At 34.9% G+C, this 19,781-nt stretch overlaps 1 protein-coding gene across 3 annotated transcripts; it reads right to left on the bottom strand.

Moving 5' to 3' along the window:
• Nucleotides 1-6,970: 6,970 nt before the first annotated feature.
• Nucleotides 6,971-15,707, bottom strand: LOC18427163 (uncharacterized). 3 transcript variants are annotated; one of them, XM_011622456.3, is made up of 7 exons: nt 15,354-15,707; nt 13,339-13,880; nt 12,598-12,901; nt 11,187-11,312; nt 10,927-11,075; nt 8,536-8,688; nt 6,971-7,664 (listed from the first exon to the last, which is right to left on the bottom strand). In XM_011622456.3, the coding sequence occupies exons 2-6, from the start codon at nt 13,869-13,871 to the stop codon at nt 8,604-8,606; spliced, it is 1,197 nt and encodes a 398-aa protein (XP_011620758.1). In that variant the 5' UTR covers nt 13,872-13,880; nt 15,354-15,707; the 3' UTR covers nt 6,971-7,664; nt 8,536-8,603. The 3 variants fall into 3 exon arrangements, with proteins under 3 accessions (XP_011620758.1, XP_088714386.1, XP_088714387.1); XM_088858260.1 differs by having other exon boundaries at nt 6,971-7,422; XM_088858261.1 differs by having other exon boundaries at nt 13,467-13,880.
• Nucleotides 15,708-19,781: the final 4,074 nt, after the last annotated feature.

Raw genomic sequence — 19,781 nt, 5'->3', positions numbered from 1 at the left:
TAGGCCCCGCCACTACCACCGCACCCAAAAATGCCATCTCCCCCACCACTGCCACTAGCGACTATCACTGCACCACCGCTATCACTCCACCACCAATGCCTCCTAACTTCGATACCACCACTATTGCCCTAATACCACCACCATCGCTCCAACGTCAGCATCTAACCACTGCAACCACCACTACTGCACCACCACCACAATTCTACTACCACCACTCCACTGCCTACCCGCCACCGACATTACCGCTCCACCACTACCACATCCACTGCCACAACCACCACAATTACATTACCACTACCATCAAATGACATTATAACAACCTAAACTCAAATTGCAACAATCAAGCACCCATAGAGGGCAAATGATAATTATCTAAATTGCCATTTGGTCAATTAAATTGAAAAAAAAAAAACTATTTGATAAGATTTTGTAGGTTCCTCAGAATTTAGAAACTCAATAAAAAAAATTTCTTTGTGGAAAATACTCATATAGTGATTTTAAATTCGATCTCTAAATTTTCATGACCAAGAAGCAACTCTTTCGCCCAGGATACTTTTAAGTGTATAATATATTCCTCACACTATACTTTTGTAGGGATGGTTTTGGAAAGGAAAAAGTTTATATAAGGTTGAGGCCTTAAACAATCAAATTAAGGCGCACCTCAAAATTTCACTAGAAGAAATTGTTTTTAAGCCAACCTTCAAATTGATCATCTCAACCTTGAGATGTATAGACGTGAAAAAACTAGATTTCAAATCTGGAAAATAATGCATATTGTAATGCATTATAGGGGTCATCAACTTTCAATATTTTAAAGTATTTATAGATCTATTCAATCTACACTATTTTTTAAGCTTTAAATTTTATAATTAGAGAAAAAATATCGCACTGTCCAAAGCATAAATTATGGCCGATAACAAAAAATAGCTTGATAAAAAAGGGCTCAATGCATACTAGATAGGTTCATAACATAAACAAGAACAAAGAACAAAGATACAATCTATCTCTCAATTGAAAAAAATTTTGTTCATTTGATGCGTACTGAAGTATCATGTATTTTATCCTTGAGATTAACAAAGGGTAGATAAAATATTACAAATAAGAATGACTTTAAAGACAATGAGGTAAAAGCAATTGTAGGTTAAACATTTCCATATCTTTTCTTTTCTGATGAAGATTAACAGTTCTTAATATCAGAAAATTACTACATTAGGATAGAGAAAAACTCAATAAAGAAAAATAAATACGTTAAGTCTAGGGACAATAGAGAGACCCCCTGTTTAGCCAAAGAATACGGAAGGTCCAGGTTTCATCAAAACAAAGTAATGCCTCACCTCAAATCGTTGTCTGGAAAGCACTTTGGGCATCAAAAATCTCAATAATGGCTCTAACATTAATTTATAACACCGACTATGAAATTGGAAGCTCAAAAAATGATATAGATCTTACGGATCTGTGAACACTTATATTAGGGCAAACTGAACAGTCAAGATAATTTGTTATAATATACACCATTTTAAGAGATTAAAATTCTTTTTTTCTTTTTTTTTATCAACTTCAATGATCAAAGCTGAGATGATCGATTTGGAGGTTTTTTTGTGCTAGAACTTCAATTTTCGATGAGTTTTGAGACAAAGTTTTACTTAATTTGATAGGGCTACCTGTTTTTCTTAGCGAAATTATCCACTTCCCCATTCTCCTCTCTATAGACATGTTTGAAAAAAATATCTAGCTCATTACAAAGGCTTATAATTTGCATCCATACCATCCTAAGTTTCCATAAAACTTTATGCTCTCTATTACACCATTTGATGGCAACCAAAAGGGTATTGGTCAAACCCAACATTACAAAAATCTTCAATCCTGCATCAAAGTATACATCTCTACGTCATTAGCTCTCACAATACCACACGGCCATGGAACATAAGAATCACACCTCTCTTATGATCTTTAATCAAACATTATTGCCGAAACATGATTAGCAGCAAGTATCCATCAAAATTAAGTTTCAAAGAATTTGGGCAGGAGGTAGAACCAAAGCCTGAAAAAGACAAAATTAAAACCCCCTCTCTTTAATAGGGGATAATAAGATAGTTTCCCTTAATTTGTAATATTAAGTAAACTCTCGGGTCCAAAAAAAGCCTGTGGACTCCCTCCAAATTAAAAGAATAAGACGTTCAACCGCTTCTATGCCTTTTCTATTGTCTAAATTATTTTAATATTTATTTCTTTCTTCTTTTTTTTTTCTAATAACTTCACCATTCAAATGAAGATTGAGATGATACATTTGACCTATTTGTGTGGTTCATGAGATGAGAGGCTCATGAGGTTTGAGAGAGAGAGAGAGAGGGAGGGAGAGATGGGGATTGGATTATGGGTGGTCGGGCGGGGGGGGGGGGGGGGGGCCTCTACTTCCATTGTTGAGAGAGAGAGATGGGGTTCAAGTAGTGTAGGAAATCAAACCAGAATGGTTAACTGGACATGGGGCTGAAAGTAGTTCAACCGGCCTAATTGATAAATCGGCCAGCTCAACAGACCTAATCAAGCAAGTCCTGAGTGGTAAAAAAGGTATTAAAAAATAAAAAAAATTTAATAAAATATTACAAATATATTTACAGCGTGATTAAACAAAGCATATCCAAATGAAGTTGAAAATTAATGAAAGAATGGACTTTAAAAAATCGATATGTGCACAAAGGTATTTTTGAAATTTTCCAAAAAAAGATGGGGAGCATATAGAAATAAGTATTAATGGCTAAAACGATTTCCAATCTTTACAAAAATGATGATTTTTTTTTAAAAAAAAATACATTATAAACAAAATCCCTTATTTTTTGAGATTTTATGTAATTGTTTGAATTATTTTTAAAATACCTGGTCTGTTCACCAAAACCGGCCGAAATCGGAACTGATCTGTAGGTATAACCGGTCGGTTAGAATTTCAACCGCCTGATTTTTTTTTTCTTTTTTGAATGGTAACGTATGACTTATCATTAATTTAAATGTAAAATACAAGATATTCAACTAAAGACACATGATTACAAAAATGAAGTAACCTACAGAGAGGGAGTATGAACTCCTCCTTTGGCAAGAACATCAATATCTTCATTCATCTCTCTATAACAATGTTGGACCGTTACCATAGAGGTTGACAAAATATTACAAATTTAATGAAAAATAGTCCTTAATCTCTAAAAGAATATGGGTCTTTTTCTTACTCCAGGTAATAACATTTGCCGAGTCTCCTTTGATAATCCTATCCCCCATCCAAAGTGCATAGCAATTTCAAACTTTCTAATAAACCTTGTGCTTCCGCCTTATTTGATGTTATGATACCACAAGGATCTCTCATTTGTTGTTGTGATACCACAAGGACCCGAGTAAGAAATATAATGTGACTTAAATTATTTATGATGAGACCACTATAGCCAGCTGGCCTTGGATTGCCAAGTGAACTTCCATCAAAATTAAGTTCAAAGGAATTCACTAGTGATGGTATCCAAACAACCTCGTTAGGAGTGTTGGTGGTAACACCCATAATTGTCACTGCTAAGGGATTGCTAATGATAAGACTTTTTAGAATAAAGTCACTATCCTTATGAGTGAGGAACCAATCAGCTACCATTGCTAAAATATTCGGTTTTAATGTAGACAGATCTGTACTTATACACTCTTCTATTTCTTTCCTTCCACACACTCCAAAGAAGGCTAACCCAAATAGATCTCCAAAGAATAGTTCTCATCTTTGAAATATTGGGTGTGATCCATTAGTCAAGAAGAGTTATGACATTATGGGGCAAAGGTAATGACAGATTGAAGCACTGTCGAGCTCAATCCCAAAGATATGTAACAAAAGGGCATGAGAGGAAAATGTGCTGTGAAGTTTCATCAATGTCTTTACATAGAATGCATACATTGCTAATAATAAACCCCATCTTCTTAAGTTGTCAACAATTGTTAATTTATCTTGGCACAAGATCCATAAGAATAACTGCACTATAAAAGCACATGCAAGTTCTTGATCTTGAATAAACCAGCATCCAACTCTTTCCAATGATAAGAAAATAATAGATTGTAGGTTTATTTAACCGAAAAATCTCCCGAAGAGGTAAGATCCCAAATAAAGCTATCATCCATATTTGAAGTCAAATATGTGTCATTCAATAATTCCAACAATGTTTGATACTCCTCAATGAAACTGTATGTACCTCTCTTATACGTGCAAAAAACGAGTCAAACAATATTAGTATAAACACGTCACTAGCCTCCTTAACATATGCAAAGAATTTCAACCGCTTGATTTTTCCTACTCTATGTAAGGAAGGTTGAAAGGGAGAGATGGGGGGAAGGGGTTGGAATGTGATGAAAGAGAAGCGAGGTACACGTCTTTTTTCACTCAAATTAACTCATAAGAATCATATTTAACAAGTCCAACAAACGCCTGAAGAGCACATATTTTATGGAAAGCCTCCTTTTTGTTAAAATATAAAAATAAGCACTGTTTTAATTATACAAGAGAGTTTTTTTTATCTATATATATATATATATATATATATTAAAAAATATGCACCTTCGAATCTTGCCATACATGATCCCATTTTTTATTAAAAAATAGGTATATCTTATTTTATTAAAAAAATATAAACTTCCCTAACTTATTTTATTAAAAAATTCTTAAAATTCGATGGTTTAATTAATCATTAAAAGGGGTTTCTTTTTTTTAAATTTAAATAAAAACCATTGTGGTAAACAACTAAAAGGGGTTCCGTTTTTCAATTAAAAAAAATGCGCACCATTGAGCTGAGGTTTGAACACGGGGTTCCATCAAGAGGGGTTCCTTTTTTATTAAAAAATAAGGAACACCATTAAGATTTAATTAAATAATTAATAGAGATTCCTTTTTATTAAGAAAAATACGCAACATTAAACTGAGGTTTGAACGAGGGGTGCAATTAAGAGGTATTATTGAAAAATAAGTACCATTATGATTTAGTCGAATGATTAAGGGGGATTCTTTTTGTTATTAAAAAAATACGCACCATCAATCTGAAGTCCGAAGTTTGAACAATGGGTTCACAAAATGATGTGAAATGGGCAAGATTTGATACCTCCAACCTGTTATTGAGACCCCATAACTTTTTACCAATAAAATACTTGAGTACTCGTGATAAAAATGAGTATCTTATTATATATAAAAGCTTATTTTCTCTTTTTTTTTTTTTTTTAACATTACATGAACTCGTTCACATTACTTGGACTTCTTTTTTTTTTTTTTTTTTTTAACATTACATGAACTCCTCTGAGTTATTTGGACTTAGATGAGCAACTTACCTTAGCCAAGGTCCAAATACCCAGGAAAGGAGCCCAGGCTTAATTAGTTAGCGGTTGACGATTTGCAACACCACGTCCTAAACTCAATTCCTTCCAAGTGTATGGGCCCTCTCCCCCACCAACTCACCGAAAAAAAGGTCCAAGTACCTTGGTCAATTCAATTTTCTAAATGCTGATTACTAGGGCCATTCTACCCAATTGAAAATGATTAAAAATACATATTTTTTGTTAAAAATATTAATTAAGTGATTTATAAAGACTTTTTGTCATCTATAAGGTTTTAATGATGGTTTGGCAAGTTTTCTCTCAAAATGCTCCAATTTTTATTTTTTATTTTTTTATTTGAATATTTCAAGGTATAAATCAAAATCTTCAACAATCCATCGTTTATATATTTTTGCTAGACTTTCATAGAATTGTAATGAGCTCTATTACTCATTTAATTTTTCCTTATTTTTAATTTTTTTAATATTTTTAGCTATTTAACCATATATATGTTGTATGTTGCTCCCCAAGTCTACTCGAACCCAGCTGAGTTACCCTACTCAGTCTAGGGTTGGGTCCACCAAGTAAAGAAACAATGGTCGTTGATAGGCTTTATATATGGATGTCTAGTAAATCATTACAACATAATAACATCATGGTGGCTTTGGCATTTGGATAAGGAAACTGACAAAAAAAAACAACGATTTTTTTCTATTTAGGGTAATTATGTTGGAGGACAGGCCCAACCTGTTTTTTTTCAAGTAGATTGAGTTAGCATTTTGAAAGCATTTGTGGGGTGGGGTGGTGTTAATGGTGGGAATGGATTTCTCTTTAGGGTAATTATGTTGGAGGACAGGTACTACCTGTTTTTTTTCAAATAGATTGAGTAAGTATTTTGAAGGCATTTGTAAGGTGGTGTTAGTAGTGAGAATAGAAACTACAACTTAATGACTACGATGTGGGATGCTATCTCCATGACCCAACCCTTTTTTTCGAAACGACTGGCACTTGTAATGCTCTGAGTTCCAACAACTTTCTAATACTAAAAATACAAAATGGACATCATCTCATCATAATAACCATTGTTTCGAAGCTCACCCCAAGCCAAGGACACAGCCTTGCGCAAGCCAAGTTACTCTGCGAGTTTAAGTAACTCGCCCGAGTCGAACACGTTTAAAAAATAAAAATAAAAATTTAAAAATCCTAAAGATGAAAGATACAAGGGCAACCGGAGTTTTGGCCACGAGCCCCACACCCCGTCCCCTGGGGCCACAAAGCCCCACACCCCTGCCTCACACATTTCTCTCTCTCCCCCTCCCTCCTTTGGGCCACGCAGGCCCTCTCTCTCTCTAGTCGATCCATGGAGGCTGTATAGCATGCAACAATTGGAAGAGGTGAAGTGCTTGGTAAGAGTTGTGCAAAAATTGAAAATGAAATTTGGTGCTATAGAAGTAGGGGTTTTATGTTGGAAATTAGATAGAGAGAGAGGAGCTGTTAGAGAGAGGTTTTTACAATTTCTTTTACTTTTTTTTTATTTATTTTTTATTTTTTATTTATGTAACCCCAAGTTGTACATACTAGTAGGGGGGGCCGGCTGAGTCCTGGTACACTGACAATAAACACAGGACATCAAAAAATGAATTCAAGGACAATATTGGAACAAATGATACTAGTTCATCCATCATTTTCATCTTTACCCCTTCCCAACATAATTAAACAAACATTCTCAAAAAAAAATTTCTGAAATGACAAAATATAATAAGGTGTAATTTTTTATCCAAAATTTTGGAACCCAAAAAGATAGACAAATACAAAATCAAGGCCCACGCTTGAAGGGACCAAAATTGGGAATAGGCAGTTGTTTTCCTCCACTCATTTATGAGTGAAAAAAGGCCCAACTTGGTCTGATCCACAATTCATGGGAGCCTTTTCCTCCACTCATTTAGGAGTGAAAAAGGGCCCAACTTGACCCACAATTCATGGGAGCCTGCCTTTTGCAACCCCGCTAATTAAAAAAGTGCTGCCAAAGTATCTGGGACCATGCAACAAGAAATAACTGTTTCTCCCCATCCATGGAAAACTCGCCTTCTTTGTGAAGTTCTTAAGCTGTACAAACGGTCTAAACATTTGAACATTACTATGTACCGACCGTAGCAGATTGTCCATGCCGCTCACAAATCCTTAACAAATATACACAAATAAATGATGTGACAACCAACGGTCGAGTCGTTTTTAATGTGAGCATTCTACACTGTCATTAACGAATTAGCTTACTCGCGACATGCAAGTGCTGCGTACAGTCAAACAGTCTTTGCAGAGTCTAGGATGTTGAATAGCCTCAGAGTGATCTGTAGAGAAATAAGAATCATGACCCAAGCTCCCATTCAGGTGAATCTTAATATTCAATTGATATTGAAGCATTTAGGGTATGGTTATCTTGTTGGCAAGAAAGTATTAGTATAAGCTAATGATTATGTTTCTTCCCTACTTGTAAAGATCAAAGTTCGTATCCCTCAAATTGGCATTGAAGCATTAATCCTCTAAATCTTCATACAGCAAGATCATTAAAACATTGATCTTGAGAATTTTCTAAGCAGGTATTTACTATGTTGATTTTCCAAAGGGAAGATAATTCTATACTCAATATGAGTATAAAGTTCGGTACTCAGAGCCAACACCCACCATTCATATTTATCCACAGACGAACATAGATTGGTGGTTCACCCCTGGCCCCATTTCAGACAGGAACAATTAACTCAACCTGCAGGGTATGACTGCAGCTACCGGGTGTGAGTACCAAATACCCTATACTCGTACAGAGTATGATATACAGTCTCTTTTCCAAAATGTTGACTACTTTAGAAAATTCTCACTAATATCTCGAGTATTCTAGAAGAATAGTAAGCAATAGGGGAGAAATGAATTAACATCCTGAAACTCTCCAAGCATACAGTGAACAACTTGCATTTTTTTACAGATTTACTAAATATAAATTCTATGTTTTATGTAAATCTATTTCCAGATTATATGTAGGGAATAACAGAAAAATAGAGGGATAAATTCTAAATATATTACAGAAAGCATCCACATTTGAGAACAACCAAGTTATATTTTTGACAAATTTTTAAAGGAAAAAGCAAGGCGCTATTTTATTATGCATAAGGGAACAAACATGATATTCATCACCATCAGTATAACATGGTTGGAAGTAGTACTTACATTATCAAGGTGGCTATGAGGCTCTCTTCACAATGATAGTTTGATGTAAATGAAGCTTCTGTAAATATTCAGTTTCGACTGTTGAATAGCAAGTTTGCAATAAAGCGATCAAACCGATTTGTTTGAGATTCCATCCATCTTGATGTTCCATTCCTGCAGATAGGATCCCTCATTTTTTATAAGTCTTCACTATTTAATGTCAGCATTCTGGACTAAAGTTACTTCTCTAAATGCATTTAAGAATTAGAAACTGCCAATAACATAAGCATTTTAAGAGCATGAAACTGTCAAACGAATCATAAAGATATCAAGATCATCTTGATAATGAATCACTTCAGATGAAGTTCAGGGTAAGTTTCTCTTTCCTCAACAGTAGGTATTCAAGCAAATGATTCCACGCACCAACCATTGCCCCAACAATTACTTCCACGATTTGAATAACAAGACACTTCCATGATTCGAATAGTGAGACAAAAATCACATAACAATTATGCATTTAAAATTGGGGAAACTATATTGTAATCCAATGTAGAGATTGAAGAAGATGTCACACATAGAATTAGAACTGCGTGGACGAAGTGGAGATGTGCAATCGGAGTATTATGTGATCACCTCATACCAATGAAGCTGAAGGACAAGCTCTATAGGAAAACAGTGAAACTAACTTTATGGGGCAGAATGTTGGGCAGTCAATAAACAACATACCCAATAATAGTTAACAACTTCCCAAAAAAAAAGATATACTCATAGAATGAGTGCAGTTGAGATGGATGAGTGGCAAGACAAGAGGGTATAAGATTCGAAGTGAAGATATTTGAGAGAATTTAGGTGTGGCACTAATAGGCGATAAGATAAGAGAAAGTAGACTTCGGTGGGCTTGCCATGTGTGGTGCATACCCAGTACAACACTTATTAGGAGGTCTAATTTAGTTCCAGGAGAAGTTTAAAAAAGATAAGGGGTAGGCATAAAAAAACATGGATAGAAATAGTAGGAAAAGATATAAGGACTTAAGGCCGCATTGAGGGTATGTCCCTTAATAGAGTAGAATGGCAGACCAAGATTCGTGTAGCCGACCCCAATTAGTTGGGAAAATGTTTGATGATGATGATGATGATATTGTAATCCAATGTAGTATGGAAAACCATAATGCATTCGACCAAAAATCTAGACCGATAGTGGATGAAAATAAGGGGAATTTTCTATAATCCAATCTACTATAGAAAACCATAATCCATTCAATCATCACCATTCATTGAAATGATGGACAGTGATGGATAGTGTGACCCACCATAATATATATGATACCTTAGTAGCTCCCATTCTCTTCAAATCACCATCCCTCACTTCATTAGGATCGTGATGTATCAATGGAGTATGGTTTTCCTTAGTCCATCTTATCGTAATGCAGTTTACCATAAAGACATTGAAATATTCGGGATCAAACAGTCATGTAGAATATTTTGCTTTTCTTTTTTGACAAATATAGAATATTTGGCTTTTATTAACTGTTTTTTATTTTCTAAAATTTCCACTTGTCTTGAGTTGTAAATTCTATAATAGATTGGTTGGTTAAGAAAAAAGAATTTCATGATAGTAGTTGCAAGACTTAACACAACAGTTCTATGGATGTTCATACTTGATACTTGGAACCTCATGAGCAGAAAATTAGATCAAGTGCTGAGACAGGCACAAGAGCGATAACCATATACAGGGGAACTCTATGATAGACTCATTGTTGCGTCGTATTAAAACATGAACAGATATATCCATCTTTAAAGGCTGTGTGGACAATATATAATAATGCTTCAACTACTTTTCATCGTAATGAGAAAAAACAAATCGTATTTTCTACTGTTGACTTTCATTTTCTGTGGAATATCATAAATGATTCAAGTAACTTTAACCTCAATTTTGACAATCCAAATCCTCAAATAATTAGGAAAGAAACTAGGACCATCTTCTTCATGTTGTAAAGATACCAGGAAACATAACTAACTTTAGTAGTTTTATTGAAGAATGAACATTGAGATCAGAAAATTAAGAGTGGATAGATAACTCCTTTGTTGTTCATGCAGCAGTGACTAAACAATGAATCTTCCGCTTAATATAATAAACAAGCAAGGGAATGTCTACAATAAACAAAGGGACTATTGGAAACCATTGTCAAAGGAGTGATCACCGTCCAATAGCCGGACGAACATTTCCAAAAAAAAAAAAAAACCTTGATAGTGAGTCCCTCCCCACTCCCTCTTCCACTCTCTCCGATGCTGTCCATTTCATCGAATGGTGATCACCCAACTGGTTTCTATAGTCCACATGGATCATTGCATGCTTTCCCAACAAATACTATGTAAAAATGGACGAATTCATATACAAGGAAAATCCCATACCTTGAACTCCCAGTGCATGTCAAAGAAGGGCACGACCTATCCATGATTGGTTTAGTATTTGTGCCTTCTTTTCTAGATATCTGTTGCTTTGAAATTGCAACCATGCGATACAAGGCATCCCGGAAAAAGATCCTAGCATTAGGGTTTAACTGCCAAACAATTTTGGTTAGCTTTATTTGGATATTTGCCAAGAGCAAGGACATTTAAACCTTCAGTTTTTATTTAGGATAAGAAGACTGATAACAGTTTGTTAATTCTACCTGTGTAATTACAGCTTCAAGCTCCTGCAGCACCAATTCTGCCGAGCTTTCTTCTTCTTCCAACTTTGGTTGTTCCATGTGAAATTCATTCATACCAGTATGGGTCACTGACGTGAAAACTGGTCCCTGAAAGTAAGTCGCATTAACACATTTGCTTTCCTTATATCCATATGAACTCAGCGATAGTTAAGAAAAAGCCCAAAGATATATCACATGGTCACTCTAGTATACTGCCTCTAAATCTGAGAAATTTCCAAGCACTATTTCTAGAGAAAAACTGTTAATCTTTTTCAATTAATTTCTCTTGAAAGAATCCATTTACCATTTGGTCAGTTGTTCAGAAATTCAGTGTAAAAGAGCAATTGATATGCTGAGAAGTAATTTTCTTTGTTAACCATTATGAATAAGAATCTCATGTAATTGGAGTAAAAAGCAGTTTGCTGCTTTACAGATCTGCAGGACTTGTAACCATCAATGTCATATCCACGTGGATTTTTCCACATGGACACACATGTTCATAGTTCTTGATACATGCATATATACGCCAAGGACACAATACATGTCCAATTTGAGAAACTCAAAAATACTTACATAACCCTTTTTTTCAATGTCACTAATAACGTATTAAGATCCACCATCCCTGCTTCTCTTAAAGGTGTATGGATAGTCTAAATGGTTAATCCTGTAGGTGGCATTTCCAATATGGGTGTTAATATTAGACACCGGTACCCATGTCTGTGTTCTTGTAATAATGAATACATAATAATCTTGCCATTGGAGCTTGAGCTATCCCAGAAATAAAGAGCAGAAAACATCATTAACCAAATGGCAAGTAGCAGTAAAAATGTCCTTTAAGATACTCATCTTGGCCATTGAAATTTCACGTTCAACCATAGAAACACCTAAAGATCATCAACTTTCAAAAAGGAAACATCTAAAGAGATCATCATAGTATAGACAGACAATTTCTTTCTGACATCTTAACTGTTCTCAACAACTATTAGAACTTCAACAAATTTTATGGATAGAAGTTACGTCATTTAGATTATTTGTTAGTTTTTCTTCTGCGGTATTATTCCAATCTCCAACTTCATGCATTCATCTGTGAATGCATATGGTTACAATCAAGGGCCATGAGTCACTTTGCACACTTCCAACTGCTAAGTGTTTTCACAAGCAAGCCAGTAGCAACACGGGGTGAGTTATCTATGGACATAAAAATCAGAGCTTTGCATATGTCAAACAAATTCAATGATTTTGACATTGGTTGAGAGAATTAAGGTCATTTCTTTGTAAGATGCTCAGGGTACCAATATAAGATTCCTGAGAGGAGCAACTAACATTACTTTTACTTATAGCAACTTGAGAAATCTTAAGATGAATTGACTAACCAAAAGAAAACGAAACACACCTTCACAATTAAGGGACCTTCCTCCCTCTCATAACAACCTGCTAGACCATGAGAGCAAGCTTCTTGTTTTGAATCTTCTTCCCAATCACTTGATCTAAGATCTGCTGCCGAAGGAGCATCACTAGTTTTCAGATGATTTGAGATATCAGTTGAAGATGATTCCTTCACAAAGCTTAACGGATCGATAAACATCTCTTCCAAAAGTTTCTCATATGCCCTTAAGCTGCATTCCGGGCCATTTAATTGCTCTGGTGATTGCAAAAACGTTTCGATACCTGGTAAATCCACTTCCAACGATGGGTTTCTGCACATTGAAAATACTTAAAAGATAAGAAACACAAAGAATTCAGATGAAATACAACAAAATACAATGAAATATGGAAACCTACAGTCCATCGTGGTCATCAACACTCATTGAAATGATGGGTGCTGATTGGAGAGAGTGCAACCTACTATAACAGTACAGGATTGCAATGCCGGTCCCACTCTCTCTATATAACCATCCACCATTTCTTCAGATGATGATGACCTCATTTAACAATTGTTTTCATGGTCCTTTGGATTATAGTAATACTTTATCAAAAGCTTCATTGAAGGAGAAAACAGCTAATACACCCAAATGATGGGTTATATTCATGCCAATGTATTTTGAGTAATTATTCAGCCTATAGACCAAAAAACAAGTTTAATTTTTGGGTAAGTAAAAAACCCAAATTCATTGGACCAATTTTAATTTCATACATGAAAGAACTACTGCCAATCTGGGGCATTCTTCTTGGGGGCTGATCATCCTCCCATTGGTTCTCCAACTGATAATCTGACCCTTCATCTGACAATTCATTCTCAGGTAAATCACCGAACTTGCCTACCTTATAATTTACCCAAGAGAGATTCCCATAAATTCCATGAATGGGAGGGTCCTCATTGAGCTTAAGCTGTGAGGTCTTCGAGAAGTCTTCATCATCCAAATATGATAACAGTGATTCATCTTCAGTGTGTGAACTCCCCTCTTGATTTGAAATAGATTCACCGTAAAGTTCGGAGTAAAGGCTTTCCATATCAAGATTTGGTGTTTTATTTTCACTTCCCCAAGGTTCCGAGAATGAGGTAGATATCCAATTTGATGAACACCGTTTTATTCGTTTGTTCACTCCCTGTTGGAGCCAAGCATCAGGTGATGGAACTTTGTGGTCATTGCATATCATCTCTGATGCCTTTTGACGATCCACTGGAACAATGTGATCATCACTATTGTTGATGAGATTCCAGTCCATGTCGAAATCCTATGTGAAAAAACACCCAAGAGAATGATCAGGCAATAGCTTTGATATTTGATTTTGGCAATGCATACTGTAATCCAATGAAGCATGGCATATGGTACCCGAAAGGGTAATCAACCAATGGTTTTTAATGTGCCTCAGGCATTGGACTCAGTCCTGGCCCGACGAGAGTAACTCGGCCAAGCCTGATTGGACTTGGCCTAGTAGCGCACACAGCCCAAAAGGCCCTAAAACATTTTAAAAAAAAGGTTTAAAAATTAAATAAAATATTTAAAGTGAAAACAAAACCAAAGCCAACATAAAAAGTTCAAAAAATGTAAAAGAAAAATATATAAGACATGGATTTAGAAAAACCTAATTTATGGTGGGACACATTTTAGAAAAATCCAGAAAAGGAGGAAACTATAAAAATAAGGCATATGATAAGAAAATCTCAAATTATTGTAAAGCATTCAAATTACATATATGTTATTTATTAATGGATTCCACTTCCAGATTTATGTTGTTTTTAAAAAAAATTTAAGCAGCCCGAGTACTCTGCTAGGCAAAGAGCCGAGTCCAAGTAACTCGGCCGAGTCCACTCTGGATTTGGCCGAGCTTTAAACCACTGGTATCAACCATCCATTCTGATGATGAACTCCGACGATTAACCTTAGTGGGGCTAATCAAGACATTCAACTCAAGCACAGCTGATGTCCATTATTCATCATTGAGAACGGTGGCGAATGACACTTTGGAGCAATGTATAACAAACCCAATTAGATTATGGTATAGTTTTCCATTTTATACACATGCAAACTTCACAAATTCTACAAAAACTATTTGTTGAAGTAGTTTGGATATCTAAAGGACGTAGATCAATACATGACACATAAACTCTCATGTACTACCCCCAAAGAAGGCATACAATGTATTGATACAAAAAGAAGGTGATGTGAGTACGCAACCCTAAGCTAGATGAATTTGCTGCTTGCTTTCGTGTCTTCTCTATTATTTGAAATCTTCACCAAATTCCTTCAAAAAATTGAACTTATGGTTACCCTTTTTTATTTTATTTTTTGAAATTGTTATGGTTACTCTTTTTTGGTGTTATATTGTGAACACTTTTGTTTACAATGGTTAAAAGATTTGAACATCCATCTCAATCAATCAAGACAAGATATATAGAGAAGACACAGCAAAAACTCCATTGCTCCTTAGCTGAGGAAACCAACTTTTCAAACCATCTGCCAAGTACGGGTAATAGCATGACTTAATAATCATTCATTAGAAAAAAAAAAAAAAAAAAAAATTTTCAATAATCCATGGAAGCTGCCAGATAAACAAAAATTGGGTGCATGAAAGTATGAATTAATATTTGACATTCAAAAGAGAATAATGAATTAATCAACAATAATAGAATACATAAAAAATCATCAATATGGAAGCATAAAATGGTATGCATATAACAAACTCAAGAAAGTTCTTTGATCCTACCTTGGCTATCAAATACTTGATCAGTTTATTGTTTTATGGCCCAAATTCCTCTTTGATACTCCGTTAACAGAAATAAGAAAAAAGCTGGATATTTGTAAAATCCCCAAACTTAGCTGTAAGTCGGAGCTGTAAGAGATGCCCAACTCTAACCCAAATGGCGAGTTAAAAACCCTAACTCCAAATCCCAAAGCACAAGCCGAAGTCCTAATCAATACGAGGAATCATGAGATTGAAGAAATGAGAAACCAGAATTCAGAATAGAAAATATGAGAACAGATAATGAAACCCTATCCCTAAATCCCGAGTAAAGATTGAGTTGACACTTGATAGGGAATGAGCAACTCTCTCTTCTTTGTCTCTCCAAGAATGTGTGGCTCGTTGTTAATAGAAGGCTTGTGGCAGAGAAAGCAGTACATCTAGTTCTCGAATTTTATTCGTCCACGTGGCCAATTTCAATATCCAACCAATTTGGTGCTTGAGAATGTGCCACGTGGAAATCAAACTAGGGGCTGCCACCCCTTGTGGATCTGGACGGCTGAGATTAGAAAATACGGAATTTAGCGGTCTAGATCAAGCGATATTTATACAGGAACCCTTAACTGTTATGGGGTTTCTATCAGTCAGCCCACTCGTACTGTGCATATGCGGGCCCACACTTAGATCTACCTCTAAAATGGGTTTTTAATCTAAATCTGTAGGTTTCACGATCTAGATTAAGATGATCATGACTATGGAAAAAAAGAAAATTTTCAATATTTAAAATGTCATTTTTTATGGAAAAAGGAAAAAGTTTATACAAAGTTGCAACTTTAAAATGTAGAACTATAGACGCACCTCAAAAATCTATCGAAAAAGGTTGTTTTAATGTTGAAAGGCTCTCTAAATTGATCATCTAGATAACAAGATGTATGAATAGGAAAAAAAAAATTGAATATTAAATATAGTGCATTTTGCTACACATTATCTAGACCATCCATTTTCATGATTTTCATATGTTTATAGATCTACTTGATTTTAACTATTTTTAGAGTTTAAAATTTTATAATTAGTATGATAATCGATTTTGAGATAATCGTAAGAATTTTTTACACCAAAATTACATGTTATGATAAAATTTGGCGGTGCGTGGATTGTTTAAGATTGCAATCTTATAAAAATCACACCCTTGTCTAAATTCAATTTAGACTTGTGAGATTTTTACATGCCCATCTTAGAGAGGCAACGAACCCTCTTACTCATGAATAACTTATCCTAAGCATAAAAGTGAGTATACTATGCTCCCGTGGAGCAAAACATTGATTTGCTCCCTCCGGTGAAAATATTATACGTAGAGAGTTGTTTTTGTATATGAAAGTATGGGATTCATTTAAACATCATCAGATGATAAATTTTAGAAAATCGAAATCGGATTTTGTGCTCTCTTTTAACATTTAGATCTTGTTATAAAAAAATTGATCATTTTAGTTCAATTTTGGGACATTATTTTTTCAGCTCGAGAGAGTGTCTTTCAACTTTTTTTTTTTTTTTTTTTGCATCCTAACAATACTCCTAGATTAATATTTGCCCGAGGGACTAAATTGATAGTTTGCTCCAGCGGGATCATAGAATCATTAGGATAAACATATATACATGAAATGGACATGGCCCCAGCCTGTCACGGGACCCTAAAGCCGAGACCCAGGGCTGGACAGGGATAGAGCCTCGTCTAGATCCGGCCCCACTATTGGGCTAGGTGCCTGGGTTTAGTCTTGTTGATGGGGTCGGGTCGAGGAAAATTGGGCATGGCCATTTGATCGTACATTTTCTTTAATTTCATAAAAATAACAAAAAAAGTCCGGGCATGGCCATTACCTCGGACCTAGGCCCGGCCTGACCCTAACAATGAGCCTATATTTCAGGCGTGGGTGTGGCCTCGAGCCAAATTTTGTGGGGACCAAGCCCAAATTGTTCAGGGCTAACCTGAGTTTCCCGACCCATTGTCATCCTTAATCACAGTAAAAAAAAAAATGCTTTGAAGTTGAGAGAAAATAAGTACATGTGAATTGTTAAAGATAAAAAACAAAATAATAAGAATATCAAATAAAAGTGCTCAAAATACATGGAGAAACAAGAAGAGGCTTACATATAGGGGTGCCAGCCGGTTGAGTTGGGTCTCGGTCCGGCTGGACCTGGACCCGGACCCAATATAGTGTGGGACATAGATCCAGAATCGAATAGTGTTTAGGTCCAAGATTTGGACCTGAACCCTATTGGTACGTGTGTGGCCATGGGGCCTTAAACGTGTAATATTTCTCTTTCTTATAATTTAATGCTTATCACTAAAAAAATGAGACTTCTTAGAGAGGGAAAGCACCGTTTTCTAGCGGCTAGAAAGTAAGCACTTATTTCTCAGGATTACAGGGCCATTTTTTCTGAGAGATTTCAGGAGGAAACCGAACGTTGGAGAACGTTCTCACAGTTCTGGTAAAAGCCTGATATTTGTAATTGATAGTCTCAAGACACTACCCCTAATTATAGAAGTGGATCCATCTCTTCTATCAAGTTTTCAACATTAGTATCAGAGCAAGTTGTGGAAACTTGGTGGGCTCATAACCTATAGGTCCCAATTTTTTTTGGTATTTTATATCTTCTTTTTTTTTTCTGAGTTTAATTTATAGTAACTTTGATATTGTGCTTTGTCATTCACGTATATCTTGTTGTAAATTTTTTTTAACCTTAAATTTAATAGTCTAAATTTATTTATTTATTTTTTATGAATTTCTCTCTCTTAATTTATTGCTTCTCATTTGCGATAAGTCATCTGTTTAATCTTTTGCAGAGAAAAGTTAAAGAGATAGAGATACTAGAAGAATCATCAAAAGAATAGGAAGATAGATAAAATAAGTTTAAAGTTGTTGCAGAAGAGTTATCTTGACTTTGTATATGCCTCAATATTAGGTTCTCTCTCTACTCCTCAATATTAGGCTCTCTTTTTAGAGTAGGAACAAGTTGTGTAATTATTTTTTCTCTCTATAAGATCAAGTTGTTGATACAATACATACTTGAGCCCAAGGTCAAGTAACAGAAAATAAGGCAATAATTCTTCTTTCTATTTTCTAATAATAGTAATTAGTAAAGACTGTCAAAAAATAAAAATAAATTTCTTCTACTTTATGCAAGGTAGCTGAGTATCTAAGTTTGCGTATTGTTAATATTTTTTTTACCGACCATGGACTGCTGAAAATCAGGCGGCTGACATCTTCTTTCTTCCATCTTTTTGTTGCTGAAAATTAATGCATATTTTTTATTATTATTGAATCTTATTATGCACGCGCCAATTCTATTGGAGTATAGGCTTACATATCAATTGCATGTATTTATATATTTTTATTTTTATTGTGACCTATAATTTAGGGATTTTTGACATATTTTATTTGCATAATAATTGTCACTGCATTACATAATTATCCTATGCTTTGGTCTCTTTAAGTTAAAAAATTTCATGATCTTGATTTTGTGATTTTTTTTTTGTGATTACGCAATGCCATATTTTTTGTTGAAAAATATCAAATGTCATTGTAGACTCCCTATCTTGTGCTAAGACATATTCACATATTTATGAAAATTATTCTTATGTAAGATTTGGCATAAACTTTATTAATTTTTTGTTGCATCACAGCAGTGCGAACATAAACTGTTCGAGAAAATTTTTCTTTGAAGTTGCAACTCATTGAGAGTCGACAAACTTGTTGATTTAGCTAGCAGACAACCTTTTTTTAAACACAATTAAATTTGTTTTTGAACTTTTAGATATTATCTTAAAATTTAAAATAGTATCTAGGCTAGTCATGTCAGAATTATCCAAACTTGAAAAACTCAATGGGACCAATTTTTCAATGTGAAAAATAAAACTTGGATATATTCTTTTTCAAGATAGGGTAGATTATGTCATAGAAACAGAATCACCAGTTTTAGAGCGTAATGCCGATGGTCAAGCCAAAAGGCGACTTGAAAAATGGTTAGAAGATGACAAAGTAGCTATGATTACTATGTTGAGCTTTATGAAAGATGATTTAATTAGAGTCTTTAAGGATTACACCACAACTCAAAGTATGATAGACGTTCTATCTGAAAAGTATGAGACCACTTCTGAGACCCATGTACAATTGTTGTAAGAAAAATACAATTGTTGCAGAATGAAAGAAACGGACTCAGTGACTGAGCATGTTAATAAAATGACAGTGCTCGCAAAGGACCTTGCTGCAGCTGGGAATCCAGTCCCCGATCACATGCAAATGTCCATTGTCCTTAACAGTCTCTCTCTATCTTGGGAGTCTGTTGCAATTGCATTGAACCATTCTGCACAAGGGATAACCATATTAAATCTTCCCATGCATCTTAGTATTGAAGCTGAGATAAGAATGATGAAGAAGTCAAATGAACTCCATT

Source organism: Amborella trichopoda, chromosome 1, assembly GCF_054954075.1.
Source record: "Amborella trichopoda isolate Santa Cruz 75 chromosome 1, AtrichopodaSantaCruz75HAP2 v2.0, whole genome shotgun sequence".
Lineage (NCBI taxonomy): Eukaryota > Viridiplantae > Streptophyta > Magnoliopsida > Amborellales > Amborellaceae > Amborella > Amborella trichopoda.
The sequence above is the reverse complement of the archived record's forward strand: the minus strand, read 5'-3'. Positions and strand labels throughout refer to the sequence as shown.

What these genes read in the sequence shown, in the direction of transcription:
- LOC18427163 (XM_011622456.3), bottom strand. Translation starts at nt 13,871, where the DNA reads ATGGACTGGAATCTCATCAACAATAGTGATGATCACATTGTTCCAGTG. An exon ending in ATTGGCAGTAGTTCTTTCAT is followed by an intron (nt 12,902 to 13,338) that starts GTATGAAATTAA and finishes TTCAATGTGCAG; the next exon opens with AAACCCATCGTTGGAAGTGG. An exon ending in ACATGCACTGGGAGTTCAAG is followed by an intron (nt 8,689 to 10,926) that starts GTATGGGATTTT and finishes TCCTATCTGCAG; the next exon opens with GAATGGAACATCAAGATGGA.